We start from the raw sequence: 18,881 nt of genomic DNA, 5'->3' as shown, positions 1-18,881 counted from the left end.
ACTCTTGAGAGTCCCTTGGACTGCAAGGCGATCCAGCCGGTCCATCCTAATGGAGATCAGTCCTGGGTGTTCGTTGGAAGGACTGATGCTGAAGCTGAAACTCCAATACTTTGGCCACCTCATGCAAAGAGTTGATTCATTGGAAAAGACCCTGATGCTGGGAGGGATTGGGGGCAGGAGGAGAAGGGGACGACAGAGGATGAGATGGCTGGATGGCATCATTGACTTGATGGATGTGAGTCTGAGTGAACTCCGGGAGTTGGTGATGGACAGGGAGGCCTGACGGGCTGCGATTCATGGGGTTGCAAAGAGTCAGACACGACTGAGCAACTGAACTGAACTGAAAGAATAAATATTGTTAATTTCTAAGGTTAACGTTTTTTTTCTTCTAGACTCCTTTCTACGAAACCGTTCCAGTTCTGACCATGAAGCTACAGCCATGATGAAAGCTCAGTTTATGAGTCTCTGGGACGGATTGGACACTGACCATAGCTGCCAGGTATCAGAAATCTGCCTTATTTTGTGTTAGTGTTGATGGTGGTAGAAAATGTGTCCAGTTTTTTGTTAAACTTTTTTACAATTTTTTTTCATAAATTATACTTATCCATAAAAGGTGAGAATCTGAAAGAGTATGATTGTTTATGTCTTCATCCATTTTGCTGCTGCTAAGTCGCTTCAGTCGTGTCCGACTCTGTGCGACCCCATAGGCCACAGCCCACCAGGCTCCGCCATCCCTGGGATTCTCCAGGCAAGAACACTGGAGTGGGTTGCCATTTCTTTCTCCAATGCATGAAAGTGAAAAGTGAAAGTGAAGTCACTCAGTCCTGTCCAACTCTTAGCAACCCCATGGACTGCAGCCTACCAGGCTCCTTGGTCCATGGGATTTTCCAGGCAAGAGTACTGGAGTGGGGTGCCATTGCCTTCTCCTTCATCCATTTTTAGGGCTTCATAATTAATAAGATGTTAAAAAAGATTTCCCAAATGCCCAAAACAAATACAACAGAAGAGAGAAAAACCAGGTATTAGAACCTTTTGTGTCACAGAAAAGGAAGTGACTAGCTCTGAGTATTCTGTCCATTTCGTTTGACTCTCACCCTAACTGCTAGTCCTTACTCTCAGTTCTTACGTCACTTAATTTTTTGTAGAGTAGTGTAGTTAACCCCAGGCTCTTTCATCTCTCCCACACGTTTCCCTTTTGGGATCCTTAAGCTTGTTTTCTATGTTCTGTCAGTCGGTTTCTGTTGCAGATTCCATGTATAAGTGATATCATGTGATATTTGTCATTCTGTCTGAAATACTTCATTCAGCATGATAATCTCTAGGTCTGTATTGCTGCAGTTGTCATTGTTTTATTCCTTTTTATGGCTGAGTAATAGTCCATTGTATGTATGTACCACATCCTCTTTATCCATTCCTCAGTTGTTAAGTAGCTCAGTCATGTCCAACTCTTTGTGACCTCATCGATTGCAGCATGCCAGGCTTCCCTGTCCATCACTATCTCCCGGAGTTTGCCCAAACTCATGTCCACTGAGTCAGTGATACTGTCTAACCATCTCTTCCTCTGCTGCCCCCTTCTCCTCTTGCCCTCAGTCTTTCCCAGCATCAGGGTGCTTTCCGACGAATCAGCTCTGCATCAGGTGGCCAAAGTATTGAAGCTTCAACTTCAGCATCAGTTCGCCCAATGAATATTCAGGGTTGATCTCTAGGAATGGCTGGTTTGATCTCCTTGCAGTCCAAGGGACTCTCAGGAGTCTTCTCCAGCAGCATAATTCACAAGCATCAGTTCTTTGGTGCTCAGCCTTCTTTGTTTGTGATCCAGCTCTCACATCCACACATGACTACTGGAAAAACCATAGCTTTGACTATCTGGACTTTTGTCAGCAAAGTGATGTCTCTGCTTTTTAATATGTTGTCTAGGTTTGCTATGGCTTTTCTTCCAGGGAGCAAGTGTCTGAATTTCATGGCTGCTGTCACTGTCCATAGTGATTTGGGAGCCCAAGAAAAGAAAACCTGTCACTGGTTCCACTTTTTCCCCATCTATTTGAAATGAAGTCATGCAACCAGGTGCCGTGATCTTAGTTTTTTGAATGATGAGTTTTAAGCCAGCTTTTTCACTCTCCTCTTTCACCCTCATGAAGAGACTCTCTAGTTCCTCTTTGCAAAGTGATATTATCTGCATATTTGAGGTTGTTGGTATTTCTCCTGGCGGTCTTGATTCCAGCTTGTGATTCATGCAGCCCGACATTTCACATCATGTACTCTGCATATAACTTAAGTAACCATGGTGACAGTGTACAGCCTTGACGTACTCCCTTTCCAAGTTTGAATCAGTCTGTTGTTCTATCATTGGGCATTTAGGTTGCTTCCATGTCTTGGCTATTGTGAGTCCTTCTGTGATCTTTGCAGTTAATGTATCTTGTGAAATTACGGTTTTCTCCAGATATATGCCCACTAGTGGGATTGCTGGATCATACGTTAGCTCTATTTTTAGTTTTTAAGGAACCTCTATTCTACTCTTTAGTGGGTGCACCGAATTATATTCCCACCAACAGTGTAGGAGCATTCCCTTTTCTGTATACCCTCTCCAGCATTGATTGATTACAGATTTTTTGATGATGGCCATTCTGACCCGTGTGAGTGATAGACACCTCATTGTAGTTTTGATTGCCATTTCTTAAATAATCAGCGATCTTGAGTGTCTTTTTGTGTGCTTATTGGCCATCGGTATGTCTTCTTTGACTTCCCTGGTGGCTCAGATGGTAAAGCGTCTGCCCGCAATGCAGGAGACTTGGGTTCAATCCCAGGGTCGGGAAGATCCCCTGGAGAAGGAAATGGCAACCCACTCCAGTACTCTTGCCTGGAAAATCCATGGACAGAGGAGCCTTGTAGTAGGCTACAGTCATGGGGTCGCAAAGAGTCGAACACGACTGAGCCACTTCACTCACTCACTCATGTCTTCTTTAGAGAAATGTCTTTTTAGGTCTTCTGCCCATTTTTTTTTTAATCACGTTGTTTATTATTTTGATATTGAACTACATAAGCTGTTTGTTTATGTTGGCAATTAATATTAGGTCCCATGTATTTATTTTTGTTTTTATTTTCATTATTCTTGGAGGTGGATCCAAAAACTGCTGCAGTTTACGTCAGTGTTCTGCCTATGTTTTTCTCTAAGAGTTGTATACATCTGGTTCTTTAATGTGTTTCGAATTTATTTTTGTGTATAGTGTTAGAGAATGTTCTCATTTCATTCTTCCACATGAAGCTGTCCAGTTTTTCCAGCACCACTTATTGAAGAGACTGTCTTTTCTCCATTGTGTATTCTTGCTTCCCTTGTTGTGGATTAATTGATCAAAGGTGTGTGGATTTATTTCTGAGCTTTCTATCCTGTTCCATTGATCTATAAATCTGTCTTTGTGCCGGTAACATACTATTTTGATCACTGTAGCTGTTTATGTTCATATGTTTATATGTGTAAGTTTCTCTGTCTTACCAAGAACCAAGGCTTGACTCTGCTGAATAGGTTTCCTAATTTTTCACCGCTGTTCTCAGGCCGTAATACTCCATGCGTCCCAGCCCTATGTAGAATGCTCTCCTATCAGGCCCTCTAGCCTGTCAGAAGTCCAGCACACCCACTGTCTAAAATCTGTTCACACCCATATGGTGTGCAGTCAGCTGCTGCCTCTGCTTGCCTCCACTATATGGATAGGCTTTGCTGATAAATACACCTGTCAGTGTGATTGCTTTACTTTTTTGCAGACTTATTGTTTGAGGTTTTTTTTTAATACGTTATTATTTTTACATGTTTTGTAGCCAGAGTTTAAGGATATCCTTTGTCACATTACCACAGATCAGAAGTCCTGAGACACATAATTCTCAGGAAGAAAATTAAGCCCCATATCCTCCTCCTACGTCCCTTTTGTTTTTCACTCGGTTATGTCCAACTCTTTGTGACCCTATGGACTATAGCCCCCAGGCTCCTCTTGCCATGGAATTCTGCAGGCAAGAATACTGGAGTGGGTTGCTAGTTTCTTCTCCAGGAGAGCTGCCCAAACCAGGGTTTGAACCTGGGTCTCCTGTATTACAGGCAGATTGTTTACCATCTGAGCCACCAGGAAAGTCCCTTTATGAAAATATAATTTCATTTTGAGGAAAATTGCCTTTAGTGTTGGATGACTAGAGAAGAAAGCACAACCGAGATAAATGTAGGTGAATTAATAGAAATAATTTTTATTAATAATTTGTTCTGATAGATCTATTCAATGAGATTGGTGTGCAGGTTTCCAAAAACTAATTATCCTCCTAAGCAGTAGTATTTATAGTATGCAGAGAATTGAATAGTGAGCCCCTGTAAGAGAAAATAGTTTAATATTATGTCTTATCAGAGTATAGTTTTAAAACCAAGGAAATAATAATATCTGAATGAAGTATACTTCAGAGCTGCTTCATCCAAAGCCCCATGGTGTGGTTCTTGCCACAGAGGAAACAAAAATAGTTGCATGACCCCATTAAGCCTGTCACTACTACTGGAAATCCAACTTGGTTGATGACATATTTTCATCTTGAAATACATGAGACACAAAAGCTAACATTGTTTTTAGGGTATCAATTGACATAGTTCAACTTTTGAGACATATTTAGATCTGATTGTTTTAAATGTAAAATAAGTTAAAAAAATTTTTTTAATATTTTGTTTTAAAGATTTTTTAAAGTGTTCAGTTCAGTCTTAACTAATACCTAAGATGTTCATTAATTTTGCTACATAAATACTAAAAAATTACTGTTGCTTCCCATTTTTAATTTTAGCCTATCTGGACTAGAATTAATATATATGTAAATATTATCAGTTTTACCACTTAAAATTTGCTTCTTTAGGTAATGTCAGTCACTCTTGCTTTGCTTATTCATCATGGATATCTGTTATTACCTTACATGTATTTGTTAGACCATGTTGTGCTAAATTTATCTGTATTCCTTGATCCTAATTTTTAGGGTTTCCTCTTTCATAGTGGGCTTTTGTTTTAGGCTGTTTGTTTAGCTAGAATATTTCTCAAATTTCAGCCCCCTTTTGAGTTTTTTTTCTAGGTACCTCCTCAACCACAATGGTTTTTGTGATTCTCAAGCTAATAGAGTCCATCTTCAACAAGCTTCCATGTCACTTTGAGTCTCTCTTTTAATATCTTATGAATACTCAATGTCAGAATGTACTTAATGTTGATCTTTGCTCGTATAAAAAACGAACTTATTTGATCACTTCTAAAGATAAATTTTGTTTTACATTGGGTAGAAATTTTCCTTACTAATTTTCTAGAGTTGTAGAAAGTCAATAAAGAGAAACAGGTAAGAGCATTAATATTTTGACTTGAGGACCAGTTAAACCAACTATAAAATTGTGTTATGTTTTGGAACTTTTTCTCAAATTTGTATTTAGATTTTTTCCCTGTAGATGGCAGTCTCTCCTGGTTAATTGAAAGCGTCTGCCTGCAATGCGGGAGACCCAGGTTTGATCCCTGGGTTGGGAGGATCCCCTGGAAAGGGCAGTGGCAATCCACTCCAGCACTCTTGCCTGGAAAATCCCATGGACGGAGGTGCCTGATAGGCTACAGTCCATGGGTCACAAAGAGTCAGACACCGAGCGACTTCACTCACTTCACTGTCTTTTTAATTTCACTTTTGTGAACTGTCCTTTATTATGCCTTTCCTTATTTTTGTTAGACTGTTTGTCTTCCTTGTGATTTGTCAGCAGTTTGTATATTAAGGAACTCAGGTCTCTGTCACATATCTTACAGGTATTTTTCTCTGTATGTCTTCTGACTTATTTCTGTCTTTTTTTTAAACGTATGGAAGTTTTCTTTTCAGTGGGTGGCTCTATCAGCCTTTTCTCTATGGCTTTAGGCTTTTGTATTGTGTAGAAAAGATTTCTTATTCCAAGATTATGAAAAAGTTAATTCATATTTTTGTCTCTTTTAAAATCTCTTCTTTGTATTTAAATCTCAGGTCCATTTCACAGGGTTTTACTCTGAGTAGTGATGATAATCTAGATTAATCAGTTCTTAATGTTATAAAATAAAAGCTTAGGAGGCTGAGTGCTTAAAGAATGCAGTAAGTGTGGAAAGAACTGAGTGACATGAAGGTGTCTATAGATCACAGAGTTTGTCTGCATTTAATAAATGATTTAATTCTGTTAAAAAAAAAAAGAAAGTAATTTGGCTGTTGAGTGACATTTAATGTAAAGAGTAGAGGTAGAATATAAAACTTAGTGGATTTTTCAACATGTTCTGGAGTTAGATTTCAGACTGTTTCAAAAACCTAAGACATCTCAGGCTGAAATAAAAGTTTTCATTAGAATACCAATAAATTTCATTTTAGAGAGCAGATGTATATGTTTACTGTATTATACAGAAATATCAATAATAACAGTAATATTGAAGCCCTTCAGAAATTAAATTGTTTTGTGTATCTTTGTCTTTATTCTTGTTGATTTTTCATCTCTATATCCCTTATAAATAAGTGGCATAGACTCAGAGGCTGGCAAGGCCACCAGCAATTTTTTTTTCTTTTCTATTTTTTTAATATTCTACCCAGCATTTTGATGTCTGCTTTTATTTTGTTGCCCTTGTATAAAGTTGGATTGGTTGAGGTTCTATTATTATTAAGAAGATTCTACCTGTAGTGCTGATAGTATTGTGAAATGATGGTGTGAACTCTAGAGGAAAAAATACACGGTATATATATTACTATTACCAGAATCCTCAGACTCTGGTAGGGAAATGATTCTCTCCTTAATATTATTAAAGGATTTGAATTATTCTGTCACATATACTGCCAAGCTGTTAACATAAATAGCTTTCAGTTATTCAACATGTAGCGATCAAGTGACCATATTTTGCAAAATACAGGAGGTTTTTAAAAATTTTTATAATTCCTCATAACTGAATAGTATATTATTTTAGTCACTAGAAGTCTGGTGAAATGTAACAGTCTTACCAGCTCTGCTATCATTTGATCTATTTAGGATTAACTTTGATTTGTATCTATAAATATTTGAGTAATACTGGATTAAAACAGATTTCTTATAGAAGATTTAGTATAAGCCCCACTTAATTTTCTATATCTTCTAAGCCCTAGTAGTAACAACTTAAAAGGAGTATTACTGGTATAGTTAATAACTTTGTTTTCTTTATATATTTAGGTCATAGTGATGGGAGCTACTAATCGTCCTCAGGATCTGGATTCAGCTATAATGAGGAGAATGCCCACGAGATTCCATATCAACCAGCCTGTAAGTGGGTTTGATTAATATTATGAACAGTTAAATACTCATTTTTTGCAGATCTTTATCTGTGATTTCAGGAAGGGAGTGATTAAAAAAATGAGACTTACTATTTATCACCGGCAGGGAAGGAATAGAGCAAGAACCCCGTAGTTACTGTTGCCCTTCTGCTCCTTCTCTTGCCTTTTTACTCTCTTTGAGATCAGTGTTGTTTATGTCTGTATACGTTTGCGTCTCTCCAATGTATAGAATTACCTCAAGTTTCCCTAGACATGTTAGTGATTTTCTTTAGAATGTAGTAAGTTATCCGTGGAAGATATATAAGAAAATGTAAATTATCGGTTTGTTTTAGGATAGGATGAAATTTAGGGGTTTTAGGGTTAAAGAACTGTTCTGTTCGGAAGGCTGGACAGGGAGAACATCTGCTGTTTATTTGATTAATTATTAGCAGTTGTAATTGGTGCTTTCCTCTGACAGGATTAATGATTAACCAGTAAGTACGATATTGCACTTTAATATAAGAATGAAAATCTGATTTTGGTGTTGACCCAGTTGTAACTTCTAGCACTCTTTTTTGCTGGTTAAAAGTACCCTCAAGTAGAGGATAACTTGCTGATACTCTGTCGCATAGAATCCCCAAATCTTGAATTTTGTCTGCTTTTAGATTAAAAAAGAAACAACAAACAGGGCTAGCACCCGACAGTGCAGCGTGCGAACACCGTGCTGCACGCATCGCTGCTTAGGGCTTCCACTGCCACTCCTTCACATTAGCATCTCTGGCCTGAGCATTTTGCCCTGCTTTATATTCTTTAGCCTGACAGTTTGTCTCTGTAAACGTGGTTATCTAAAATTGGTAGTTGTGGTCTCTATAAAATTACTCTGATCGGCTGTTTGCTACAGCTACAGCCTCTGATTCCTCTGGAGGGTATGCATTTACTTAGGCGGTCTATTAGAGAATTTACCTGATAATTCAGTGGAGAGATTTTTTAATGTGATACAGGAGACTGGAAAATTTGATTAATGTTTATTGAGCTTGTATGTCAGATACCCACTGGGTTCTGATAAATAGAATATGGCCCCTGTCCTAAAAGACCTCTGTATTGCAGGGGGAGCCAGACAACAAAAATAAATAATGCAATATGTACTTTACAAAGGTATGTGTAACCAACTGCAAGGGTGGTGAAAACTAATAATTCTGTCCGAGGAGTTAGTGAAACTTACAGAATCCAGCTGGGCTTGAAGGATGAAGGATGGTAGGAACTGACTCATTTGAAAAGATCCTGATGCTGGGAAGGATTGAAGACGGGAGGAGATGGGGACGACAGGATGAGATGGTTGGATGGCAGCACCAACTCAATGGACATGAGTTTGAGTGAACTCCGGGAGTTGGTGATGGACAGGGAGGCCTGACGTGCTGCGGTTCATGGGTCGCAAAGAGTCGAACACGACTGAGCGACTGAACTGAACTGAACTGAAGCGAGGAAATGCTTTTCTGCCGAAGTGAACAAAGGCAAGGAAGTGTGGAAGCACATATTTAATGGGGACTTCTGGGGATATTCAGTTAGAAGGCGCCAAGGAAAATCAGTGGTTATGAGGCGGAAGGGGTTGACTGCTGAAGTTTTAGATGACCTTTATATGCTTCATACAAGATATGTGATCTTATTTTATTACCAGAACATCAGAATATTTTTAGAAATAATTAGTTCACTTCAGTGGTTCTGAAAGTAAAGCGTACATTGCTAGAATCTCTGCTTATAGTCCAATGGCAAACAGAGGGCTTTGGTGCACAGCCACAGAACAGAACACAGGGTGCCAACAGCCTGTAAAGCAGCCTTTGCTAAGGCTGTAGGCTTAATGTATTCATTGCGTGAGTTCAGAATGGGTTGTGTAACACAGTCTATCAAGTTTGTCATAAATTTGTATACTGTTAATGCAGAAACCGGAATTTTTAATCTCCCTTTCATTCTGTTTTTAGTGAACACACACACACATTTTATAGGATAATTTTTTCCTTATGCATAACTGTGATATCAAAGTATATGATAAACCTTACCTTAAAATTCCTTTCCAAGTTAAATGTTGATTAACAGAAAGTACTTATTGGTGATCACATAACATACCAAATTAATTCACCTTCATACTTAACACAGTTACAGAAACAGCAGTTTGGTTTGGTTTTGATTTTCACATCATTTAATTTGATACTCCTGGTAATTGGCTCTCCTTTTTTTGTTTTCTGTTTTAAGCAGTTGTGGGAATAGGCAGAAGTTCACCCACAATAATTTTTAAAAGCGTTTGTATTTACTATATATGTAAGATATTCTTTTAAAAACTCCTGTTCCTAGTACAGTATTAGGCTGCATCACTGGAGGTGAAAGCATGCAAGGATATAAACAAACTCAGTATCAACACTAAATAAAATTCACTAACACAAATCAGTGGACATGAAGTTAACATGTTGAGTGGAAGAACCAAGCAGGTATTCTTGCCGTCTCATCCAGTTAGTGGTAAAAATTTTATGGCAGTAAGGAGTTTTCAGAAGTTTCCTAACTGGAGAAAGGGAGATTCGCAGAGCTGTAGAGGAGACATTGGTCCTTTACTCACTTGAAAAACATTTCAAGGCATGTGCTAGGCACTGGGGATTCAGAATAAGAAGTTACAGTTCAGTACAAGAACCACAAATGATTACTCTAGAGTCTAGAATTAGACCTTGCTTTAGTCTAAAGTTTCCATGACCTGTCAGAGTTTCTGTCATTTCCTGTAGGTACTGGGTAGTTTACAAGAAAAGGAAGAAATAGTAGGAAAATTAGTTGATCCTTATTTTTTCTTATGCTAATTGAAAATTATCCTGCTTTTAGGCTCTGAAACAAAGAGAAGCAATCCTGAAACTCATCTTGAAAAATGAAAATGTAAGTAGAAAATCACAGTTTTTCCCCATCCTATAAAGAAAAAATTATGTTCATAAAATCATTTTAGGAATGAAAAAGGAACCTGAGAATAATGTAGTTTTGAACTTGTAAATTACTATAGAACTCTTGGCTGCTCATATAACTCAATCACCATGGCATATTTGAACTAATTAAAGGTAATTAAAGGCTTTTTAAATAGCCATGTGTTTTCATATTTATAGATTAAAATCCTATGATATTTTTCAGACCAGTTTCAAGTTTTATACATTTGTTTTTGCAGAGAAGTATGGGGAAGTTTTGTTTTTCATTTCATTGCAATACTTTTTGAAGTTGAAAATTAGAATTAAAAATATATGATAATCATAATCTTTGATAAGGTTTTTAAAAATAGTACAGTCACATGTTTCAAAAGTCAAAATACATATATTAAATGATAAACAGGGAAAAGTCTCATTTCTCTCGTTTCTTACGTGTCCTTTCAGATGGCATTATGCCTATACAAGCAAATAGAAGGCGCTCCTCCTCCTCTCCCCTTTTCTACATAAGCCACATTAATAAAGCATACACAGTGTTCTCTGCGCTGCTGCTTTTCACTTAATCTTTGAGATCCCGTGGTAGCAAATGGTCCCCTCATCCTGTTCTCTTTTTCTCCTTTGTACTGCCTAGGGTTCCACTGCATGTGTGTGACATAGTTTATTTAATCAGCGCCACGCTGGAGGACGCTTGGGTTGATTCTGGTCTTTCACTCCTACAAAAAGGCTGCATCGAATAGCCTTGTACGTGTGTCAGTTGACACGTGTGCCAGAAACATTAGTGGGGTGAATTTCCCAGAAAAAAAAATTACTGGATCAGAGAGTATCGGAGAAGGCAATGGCACCCCACTCCAGTACTCTTGCCTAGAAAATCCCATGGACGGAAGAGCCTGGTGGGCCGCAGTCCATGGGGTCGCTAAGAGTCGGACATGACTGAGCGACTTCACTTTCACTTTTCACTTTCCTGCATTGGAGAAGGAAATGGCAACCCATTCCAGTGTTCTTGCCTGGAGAATCCCAGGGACGGGGGAGCCTGGTGGGCTGCTGTCTGTGGGGTCGCACAGAGTCGGACACGACTGAGGCGACTTAGCAGCAGCAGCAGCAGGTCAAAGAGAATGATATTTATTATTTTGGTGTGGCTGCGCTAAGTCAGTTCAGTCATGTCCAGCTCTTTGCGACCCTGTGGACTATAGCCTGCCAGGCTCCTCTGTCCACGGGATTCTCCAGGCATGGATGCCCTCCTGCAGGGAATCTTCCTGACCCAGGGATTGAACCCACATCTCTTATGTCTCCTGCATTGGCAAGTGGGTTCTTTACCACTAGCAGCACCTGGGAAGCACTTATAATTTTGGTAGTGGTTGCCAAATGTGTTCATGCCAATTTACTGTTTTATACCAGCAGTGTTAGATAGAGTGCCTCTTGCCCTGTAGCCTTGCCAGCAAATGTTATGGAACTTTGTGCCAACGTAATAGGTATTTTGCCTTTTTAAACTGTAGTATCTTTGGAAATTCTTTTAGAATTAGGTTTGTCATTGGTACAGGAAATTTTTAGCATTCAGTTTCTTACTCATGAAAGCACAGAAGATGAGTCTTTAGTCAGTTTTATGATGCAGAATATGAATGCTCTCTGGATAATTGCTGACATGGGAATGTGTGATTTCCTACTAGCTGCTAATATTATGCTGAAAGCATATTGTTTAATAGCATATGAAAAAAAATTAATTGTGCTAAAAGATGCTTCAAATCAGTAGCACACAAATTTATATAGTAAGATGAGCACTATCATGCTTATTCATTCCTGAGCAGATTTTAGAGTTTTTGATGCAAACATACGAATAGCCTTGTATTTTGAGTTTTTTCTTCTCTGAAGAAAAAAATGCATCTTTTGAAATGATACTGTTTTCCAGTCTTTCACATTCCTTATGGATAGATCCTTAATACAGCTCACTCTTTTAAAAAAGGCATACTGGTCCCACCTTCCAGTTCGCCTCCCTCTGCCCCAGTCCTTCCCTCTCCAGCGTTGCTCTTGTGCGCTCCCTTCTCTTTCCCTCTTCTCTAGTCATTTGGAAGTCACACTTTCCTATTTAGTGCTACTCAGTTCTCCAGGTGCCTGCGTACTAAGTCCCTTCATTCGTGTCTGACTCTGTGACCCTTGCCAGGCTCCTCTGTCCATGGGACTCTCCAGGCAAGAACACTGGAGTGGGTTTCCTTGCCCTCCTCCGGGGAATCCTCCCAACCCAAGGATCAAACCCAGGTCTCTTACGTCTCCTGCACTGGCAGGCAGGTTCTTTACCCCTAGTGCCACTGGGAAGCCCACTTAGTTCTCTACCCTCAAATGATTTTTATTACTGTTTATATAGTAACTCATTTACATTTATCTGTATATAGTTTACCGTTTTCCTTCCTTCACACCTCCCTTCTGGGTGGTTTTCTTTTTGTCAGAGAGTATGTGAGTGTGTGATTTCTCTTTATTTAATCTCCACATTTAGGAATGAGAACACTGCCATGTGAAGTCACAGTTGCAGAGTTAACAGTAGCCTCCGTGTCATCTTACCTCCAAGTCTCTTCTTGTCCTTGTGCAGAGTTGCTACTCTTAATTACACTGAGTTTTCCACAAAGACAAGTGGGAATTTAGTAACAGATAAAGATGGCATTTCATATCAACTTGGAGAAAGTAAATGTTAAGACAAATGGTTAGCTAGGTAGGGGGAGAAATACAGCTGGATCTCTGCACAGTGTTCAAATGCTGGCTCAGTCTGTGGTGTGACCTTGGGCAGTTTATTTAACCTGTACAGGGTTTACTATTATCTGAAATTAAAAATGAGAATGCATGCCTGATAGGATTAAATGAGCATAATCCATGTAAAGTACTTAGGATAGCAAATGACACATAAGAATCATTTATTACATATTAGTTACTATAATTATTTACTTTCTCTTCTTAATCTTCTTATAAGCTTAATTATAAGTCTGTTATATGCCCAGGAGGATCACTTTATTAGCTTTACTATATAAGCTTAGTTGGGGAGCAAAACCATAGGTGCTTAATGAGTGTTGAGGAACTAGAATAGAATACCACAGCGGGACAGTTCAAATGAGGGTTAGACTGTGTCAGTGGAGTGTGATTTTTGTAATAGACTCAGGACTTCATGATCCGGACTGTTCGCCATGTACGTTGACTAGTGTCCAGAAAAGTGCCTCACCTCTTAGGAACGCGGGACCTTCCTAATACGTACCAGTCAGCCCAACAGCATTTGAATGCCTGTTCTTCCCCATCACTCTGTGAAGTGTCTCGTGAGACTTATTTCAGTTTTGGTCATAGTGACAATTATTGAAAAGTAGATTTCAAATCTTAAACTTTAATGGTTAAAAAAAGAAAACTTCTACAACTGAAAATTTCTAATGATTCTCCTCCCCTGCTGTTCCCGTATGCTTTAACTTTCTTTAATTCTAAGAAGTGTTTGGATGTATCTTCTGCTGTGTATTTTATATTTTTTTTAAAGTCTGTTTTATGTTTGCTTAAGGTGGATAGGCACGTGGACCTGCTAGAAGTTGCCCAGGAAACTGATGGGTTTTCAGGCAGTGACCTAAAAGAAATGTGTCGAGACGCTGCCCTCCTCTGTGTCAGAGAATATGTTAATTCTACATCGGAAGAAAGGTATGTGTATTTAGAGTTCATCTCTTAATATTTGTCAGACCCTTTTAGAGCTTTTAGGTTATTAAAAGGTTAGGTTAGGTCTTCTGTTTTGCTTTATAATACCAGCTCTGTTTACAAAATAAAAAGATAAATTGAAATAAAAAATTCACCACATTTGTTGCCTTTTTTCCGAAGGGGGTTCTGGAAATGAATTTGCAAGGGAGGGTGGTTATGGAGAGCATCTGGAATGAAGAGAAAGAAGTGAAAACTGAATTTCTCTGACCATCCATGAACTGGGTTACCTCAAGCCCACAGAAACGGAGGCTTGCCCGTTTCTACCATGAAAACTGTTGCTCTGATATCTCTAGATTGCTTTTGTTTTTAAAATTTTTAAATTGCATTTCATATGGCAATGAGTACCTTGTCTTCCAGAAATTTCATATTTATGGGGATGTTGCTGCTGACTAGACTTCAACTTGTTAATAATGTATTCACTAAAAAAAGGAGTCATTTGTGACAGCAACAAACTTTACATGAAACCAGTTTCAAAGTATTTTGAGCTTAAGAAACCAATTTTGTACCAGGTGTATTAGTGAACTGGAAATAGCTCAGCCCTGATGAACCAGTGTCCTGTTTCCCATAAGGTCATTCACCCTAGACTGGTATAACACTGACCATTTCTAAACCCCTGTTCAAAATATCAACCTTCTAATGAAGAATTTCTGTGACTCTTAGCAAACCAGTGTGCGCTGGGGGCTTGTGCGGAATGAGTTCTCTAGCTCTCGCCCTACTGATTCTTAGTCTCCCTTATTCATCCCCTGAGGCTGTCACTCCAAGTGATCTGGATTTGCGTGTCTTATTCTTGCACTTAATTACACTGTATTCTCATAGCAAGCTTTGCCAAAAAAGGTTTCTTGGTGTAGAAAGGGGCATATGAAAGCCACCCTTTTAACCTGTAGTTTTTCCTGCACTGGTTCTGGACCTATCTTCAGTGTTTCCTTGGGCCCCTTCGTGGAGAGGGTCACTCCATCTGTTTATTGGCTAAATTACATTAATGAAAATTGTTTCTCTGCTGTCCTTAGAGCCCTGAAAATGTTACATTTCAGTATGAAAAATGTGGGTAATGCACTTCGGTTATCATAACCTTTTCCCTGAATTTTTTTCCTAAGTGTTTGTAAATGACCGAGGAGACATTGTATATTGGATTGTGTTTCCTTCTCACTGAAGTGGGGAGAACTTGGAGAGGGTGGTTTATATTAATAGCAGTGAATTTTTTTTCAGTTCCTCAAAAGTAAACGCGTACATGAATAATAGATACCTACAACTTCTACTTTTTAATTCCAGTTTTCATGGGAATAATTTATTTATTCATTAGAATTATAATCCTATTTAGATCAAATTTCACACTTATATATTCTTAGTGTAACGTATTTGATTTTAACCAAGCTATAATGTTTATAGTCAGCCATTTAAGCTTCCTGCCTCTTGGCAGTCAGTGTTGGTTTTTTTTTTTTCTTTTTTTTTATTTTTTAAATTTTAAAATCTTTAAGTCAGTGTTTTCTAAAAATTTTTAAGATATTTATCTGTGTAGATTAATTCCATAAGCTGTTAATTGTGGTTGTTTTGGGGGTTTTGGATGGGAAAGAGACTTCATTTTTCAATCTTGGTAAAATACTTTAGGGAGATGTATTTTAAAGCTGTGTGAATATTGATGGGTTGTTTTGTTTTTGTCTGTTTTTTTTTTACATTTTAGCCATGATGAAGATGAAATTCGACCTGTGCAGCAACAGGACCTGCACCGGGCAATTGAAAAGATGAAGAAGTCAAAGGATGCAGCATTTCAGAGTGTTTTAACGCACGTCTGTTTAGATTAAGAGTAAAGGTCATGTGTACAGTTCAACATGGTCTAGTTTGGTGTGCCCTCTTATCATTAGTGGAAATAACTGAAGGAGGAGTGTTCTTTCAACAGTGAGAGAGTTTTATGTTCATGACACTGGTTTTATACTCTGAATTCTAAGTTATTGAGACATAGTTGTTACGTAAATGGTATTACTACTTGTGAAAAATCATGAGGAGGAACAGTTTAATCGGCCTGACTGTGGGTGCTTGTGTTTGACCTCTTTAGCCATATGTTGCAGCCTTATAGCGTCTAAGCTGGTCTTAAGGTAACAAATGATTTATTGAGTCATTAGTGAGAATTGGAGACGTGGTTAAGTGCTGGTTTCTAGATACGTGAGAGTATGTGTATGTGTGTGTGTGTGTGTGTATTAAATGTATATATTCACACATTTTATATTGACATTCTGTAGATAGGTTTGAATACAGAAACTTTTTTTTTAATCCCAACTACTGAATCAAAAAGTACCAAATAGCATATAGCAAAACTAAGATTAATGGTTGTGTCTAAAACATACAATGATTCAGCCATTTCTAGTTGTCACTTATTTCAGGTGTTTGGTTTTTTTTTTCTTAAGTTGAGTGTTTCTCTGGAGTTAATAGTTGAAGTCAGCGACATCAGAAACTTAGATGTGGCTTAATTATGGTTGTCGGTATAATTAAATAAAAATGTTTGTTCGGTGATCAACACTGAATGGTTGTCAGGCAGTTGTGTGATCAACACCTGCTTCACCTCTTCCTGCGAGCATGCTGAGTAGAGACATTTTTTTTACTGATATATGTAAAGGTGGGCTGAAAGCCTCGCAAAAGAATAACTTTGAAAAACCTCAGTGCCATTCAACCCATGTATGTGACTTTTCCTTTCTTCGTTTAATGTAACAGTTCTGTTGTAACCATGGGTTTTCAGTATTTTAAAAATATATGTTCCTTAATTATGTCAAATATAATTTGGTCATCAAAAATGAAATGATAGTTTAAAACTAGCTGTTACTAAATGTGCTAAAAATACCCATTTTGTAATCCTTTTTGTTTTCTTAGCATATTATAACTTATGCCCTACTTAGCACGGGTACACACATCAGAATCCCCCTGTTGTATCTGCAGTCGTCTGATGCTATGTGCACAAAAGGTGACACATTTTGTCCAAAATGTCATTAACCAGACTTCTGTTATAGGCACTTAAAACACAGGCATGAGGAAAATGGCACCATATGATCTTGAGTTGCCTTCTGACTTTTTGTTTTTACTGTATTTCTTTGAAAACTCTGTTGTTTGTTTATGAGTTATTAATTACTTTCTTTGATGATAAGTCTCTCACAGGAACCCATTGGATAGTTTGTTCATCATTTGTTCTTTGAATGATGGGTGGGGCAGAGGTTCAAGTTTTGAAAAATTGTGAAGATGATTGAAAAACTGATGCAAAACACAAGATACCAAAAATAAAATATTTCATCTCCATTTTTAATAACTATTATACTATTATTTTATAAATATGCAATAAAGAGGTCCCTCTTAATTGAGTTTTCTCTACTTACTCCTTTATTTCAGTTACATAAAATTTTCTGGGTTACTTTGGTTTATAAAACTTGCCCTTAGACTATTTTCATCTTGCTGTATAATTTTTATAGCATACATTCTAGTATCTAACTTATTACTTTGTTTAGTATTTTATTTTAGTCATTTAATTTTAATTCTGATGGCATATTGATCAAAAATAGGGGTAATATACCTCTCTTCGTGTTCTTTTATCTTCTTTTAAATTCAGAATAACCAATAGTAGTAGTTAAATTTATCATAGTTCTAATCATCGGATGAAGTTAGAAAAATTCGCTAACCAACACCACAAGGCCATTACCACATAACTCATCTAGGAACCTCAGTGTCTTCAGGTAACTGAGGAACCCTTGTTCTGTGTTTCTAAAGACTGTCTAGTGCTACGTGATAGGTCCTTCTGCTACAGCCATGTCTGACCTGAGCCTTGGCATGCACTGGGCTCTCAGTTCTAAGGCATAGTTTCACTTTGGGTGACAGCTAGAAGTACCAGATCTAGAGTTTAAATGCAGACTCTCCATTAATTAACTGTGTCCTTGGACTGGTCACCTAACATGCTCATTTATAAAGCGGCGTGACAGTGGCACTCACAGGGTGTGTGATGAGATGATGCCTGTAAGACACCTAGCACAGAGCCTGGCATGGTATGTTCAAATGTTCCCTATCACATTTTATTACGCCTACACACTGATGTACATGTCTATTGGCCAGGCTGAGTTTTTGAGCATTCTTCACGGTTATCCTGTTTCCATGATATCCCTAGGTCTTTATTCTAGGGATTGAGATGAAATGATCAGCTGTGGTGTTTCTCTAAAAGCCTCATTGATGGAAGACTTCTGGTAAGTCTGGTGTATCTTAAACTATTTCTTGGCCTTTTTAAAATAGAGTTTAGAAACTCAATATTTGAATCAATTCAGTGTCTCCTGTCCAGTTTCTCTCCTTTCTCATTCAGTCCCCCACGTATAGGGTGATCCAGAACTCACCATGTGATCAGTAGCTGGATTGGAGTAATTTAAATAGCCTATATGATCACAGTAACCTAACATTGCTTAGTAGCTATAACAGGAAGATTTGGTGTTGCAGATGTCTCAAGCGTTGAGTGTGCCTGAATAAACACATTTGTCAGTAGGAGTTTGTTTTTCAGCTGGAATTGTTTTATTTGTAGACAAAATATTACAGCTTCTGGATAAAGGAAAGGAATTGGATTATGTATATATTTTGTAATTCCTTTTTTTAAGTTTCTCTTAAGGTCAGTGTCAGAATAGTGAATAGAATTCTAATATGCTAAGCATGTAACTTGCATGCTAGACTTGTAACTTGCAAGACTAAAACCCCAGCACCAATTAGAAGCCTCAGATAAAGCCACAGAATCATTCCATTTAAAGCTGACAGAATGATTAGAGAGCTTTCATCACCAAAATTATTATCAACTTAGTTACCAAAGATAGTTTACTAATCATTTCAAAGATTACAGTGCTCACTCACTCTCTCAGTTGAAGTATAGTTGATTTACATTCTTGTTAGTTTCAGGTGTACAGCAAAGTGACGCAGATGTACACATACACGTTTGATTTTATATCTATACAT

At 38.0% G+C, this 18,881-nt stretch overlaps 1 protein-coding gene across 3 annotated transcripts in view; it reads left to right on the top strand.

Moving 5' to 3' along the window:
- ATAD1 (ATPase family AAA domain containing 1) overlaps nt 1-17,263 on the top strand; it is a 40,773-nt gene extending 23,510 nt beyond the window's left edge. For all 3 annotated transcript variants that reach the window (XM_069567932.1, XM_069567933.1, XM_069567935.1), the window contains 5 exons: nt 393-499; nt 7,190-7,279; nt 10,129-10,179; nt 13,735-13,868; nt 15,601-17,263. In XM_069567932.1, the coding sequence (XP_069424033.1) occupies nt 393-499; nt 7,190-7,279; nt 10,129-10,179; nt 13,735-13,868; nt 15,601-15,721 (503 nt within the window). In that variant the 3' untranslated portion in view covers nt 15,722-17,263. The remainder of the gene's footprint in view (nt 1-392; nt 500-7,189; nt 7,280-10,128; nt 10,180-13,734; nt 13,869-15,600) is intronic.
- Nucleotides 17,264-18,881: the final 1,618 nt, after the last annotated feature.

The sequence above is a fragment of the Ovis canadensis genome, chromosome 22 (assembly GCF_042477335.2).
Source record: "Ovis canadensis isolate MfBH-ARS-UI-01 breed Bighorn chromosome 22, ARS-UI_OviCan_v2, whole genome shotgun sequence".
NCBI classification, from domain to species: Eukaryota; Metazoa; Chordata; class Mammalia; order Artiodactyla; family Bovidae; genus Ovis; species Ovis canadensis.
The sequence above is the reverse complement of the archived record's forward strand: the minus strand, read 5'-3'. Positions and strand labels throughout refer to the sequence as shown.